Source organism: Pelodiscus sinensis, chromosome 30 (assembly GCF_052426305.1).
Source record: "Pelodiscus sinensis isolate ZL-2025 chromosome 30, ASM5242630v1, whole genome shotgun sequence".
Taxonomy (NCBI): domain Eukaryota; kingdom Metazoa; phylum Chordata; order Testudines; family Trionychidae; genus Pelodiscus; species Pelodiscus sinensis.
The window spans coordinates 15,395,461-15,397,500 of record NC_143081.1 but is presented as its reverse complement, the minus strand read 5'-3'; the positions used below and the strand labels follow the sequence as shown (position 1 = coordinate 15,397,500).

At 52.5% G+C, this 2,040-nt stretch overlaps 1 protein-coding gene across 1 annotated transcript in view; it reads left to right on the top strand.

The window, feature by feature from the left end:
• LOC102456382 (olfactory receptor 11L1-like) overlaps positions 1-928 on the top strand; it is a 963-nt gene extending 35 nt beyond the window's left edge. Inside the window, exon 1 of the mRNA XM_006122753.3 lies at positions 1-928. This exon is cut by the window's left edge and continues 35 nt beyond it. Within this exon, the coding sequence (XP_006122815.3) occupies positions 89-928 (840 nt within the window). The 5' untranslated portion in view covers positions 1-88.
• The last annotated feature ends 1,112 nt before the right edge of the window (positions 929-2,040 follow it).

Here is a 2,040-nt window from a genome sequence, read left to right as displayed (position 1 = left end):
CACAGAATTCATCCTCCTAGGATTCGGCAATTCCTTGGAGCTGCAGGTGCTTCTCTTCGTACCATTTCTAGTGATCTACCTGGTGACCATGGCTGGGAACATCCTCATCGCTGTGTTAGTGGTGGTTGATCGGCACCTTCACACCCCCATGTACTTCTTCCTGGGGAACCTGTCCTGCTTGGAGACCTGCTACAGCTCCACCCTCCTGCCCCGGCTGCTGGCCAGTCTCCTGACCGGGAACAGGACCATCTCTGTTCTAGACTGCATTGCGCAATATTATTTCTTCGGGTGCCTTACCGCGTCAGAATGCTACCTCCTAGCAGTGATGTCCTACGACCGGTATTTAGCGATCTGCAAGCCCCTTCACTACGCCGCTCTTATGAGTGGCAGACTCTGCCTCCTGCTAGCAGCGGTGTCCTGGATGGGTGGCTTTATGGCCACAACCGTAGTAACCTGTTTAATATCCCTGTTGCATTTCTGTGGCCCCAATAAAATCAACCATTTCCTGTGTGATTTCACCCCCATGATCAAACTCTCTTGCAGTGACACCCGCCTGGTCACACTGGTAACCTTTATCCTCTCTTCCATGTTCACCCTGCCCCCATTTCTCTTAACCTTGGCATCCTACATCTGCATCATCTCCACCATCCTGAGGATCTCGTCTACCAGTGAGCGGCAAAAGGCCTTTTCCACCTGCTCTTCCCACCTCATCATGGTGACCATCTACTATGGGACCCTGATCGTCGTCTACGTGCTCCCAGACACCGACTCCTTGAGAGACCTCAACAAAGTGTTCTCCCTCTTCTACACGGTCCTGACACCCCTGGCCAACCCGCTCATCTACAGCCTGAGGAACAAAGACGTGAAGGAGGCTGTGGGAAGAGTTATCGATAAATGGAAGAGGCTCACAGAAATCTGGAGTGATTGACTGAGGCATGAACCTGTCCGCCCTGACTAGCCAATCAGTTGACTTCTACCTGGCCCCTAGCTCACGGCAATGGGAGTTTTCTCGGGGACATGCTAAGTTTTAGGAGGGCTGCATTCCTAGTTGAGTAGAGTTGCTACTTACTCCTGCCCTTTCGGGAATTAGTAACGCTGGCAGAGTTGGGAAAACTCTCAAACCCTGGTGGCTCGTAGTGGGTTGGTAAAATATATTGTGTCTCACCTTGGCGTCAGGCCATCTTGTGACAGTTCATTTCTGTGTTGATTGTATCAGCCTTCATACACGTCTTAGTTCTGTGTGCTATTCTGGAAGGATGAGAAGGTTTGTAGGGCCGTAAATGGATTCCTGGATGTGGAAATAAAATAATTGGACACACGTGATTTCTGGTGAGACAGCGCTTTATCGTAAGAAGAGTTCAATGGCAGGTGGAAAAAGCCTACTATATAGTTGAGCGAGATTGTGCATCTGTCTGTATGTCTATCCACGCTTATGCGAGTCTGTTTGTCCAAGAGCTCCTTCCAAACAGTGAGAGCTAGGACCACCCAGTTAGGACCACCTAACTGAAAGCAAGGTCTGGCTTTGGTTGTGCCAGGAAAATGGGCCATGCCAGGAAGGGAACCGTGTTCCATCGCATGGAAAGGGAGGGGGCGGCGAGGAGGGACACTCGCACCACAGAATGGCCACAGTGGCCGTGCGCACCAGTAAGAAAGTGACCGGCTGAGGGAGGGGCTGTGAATGTTGCCAGCCGCCGGTCATGGATAAGGTTCCCGTACAGGTGCTGGGCATGGGGGCTGCCCCTTCCGTGCTGGTCCCACAGTCCCAGAGCGCAGAGCCGTCCTTACAAATTATGGGGTCCTACTCAACCGAGGGTCATTACCAGCTTCTGCTGGGGTCTGGGGATTCCTTCCTTCCCCTCCCCCCGCTTACCAGGACTCAGAGGGTTCTTGGGGGCAGGAGTGGAGCTGCAGAGGCTCCCAACAAACAAGTCTACACGGAGCCATGTAGTCTAGACGTACCCTAGCTGTTGACAAAACTTCTGTCAACGAAAGCCTGTCGTCCAGCCGTACATGGCCCTGACAATGGACTCAGCTCAGACA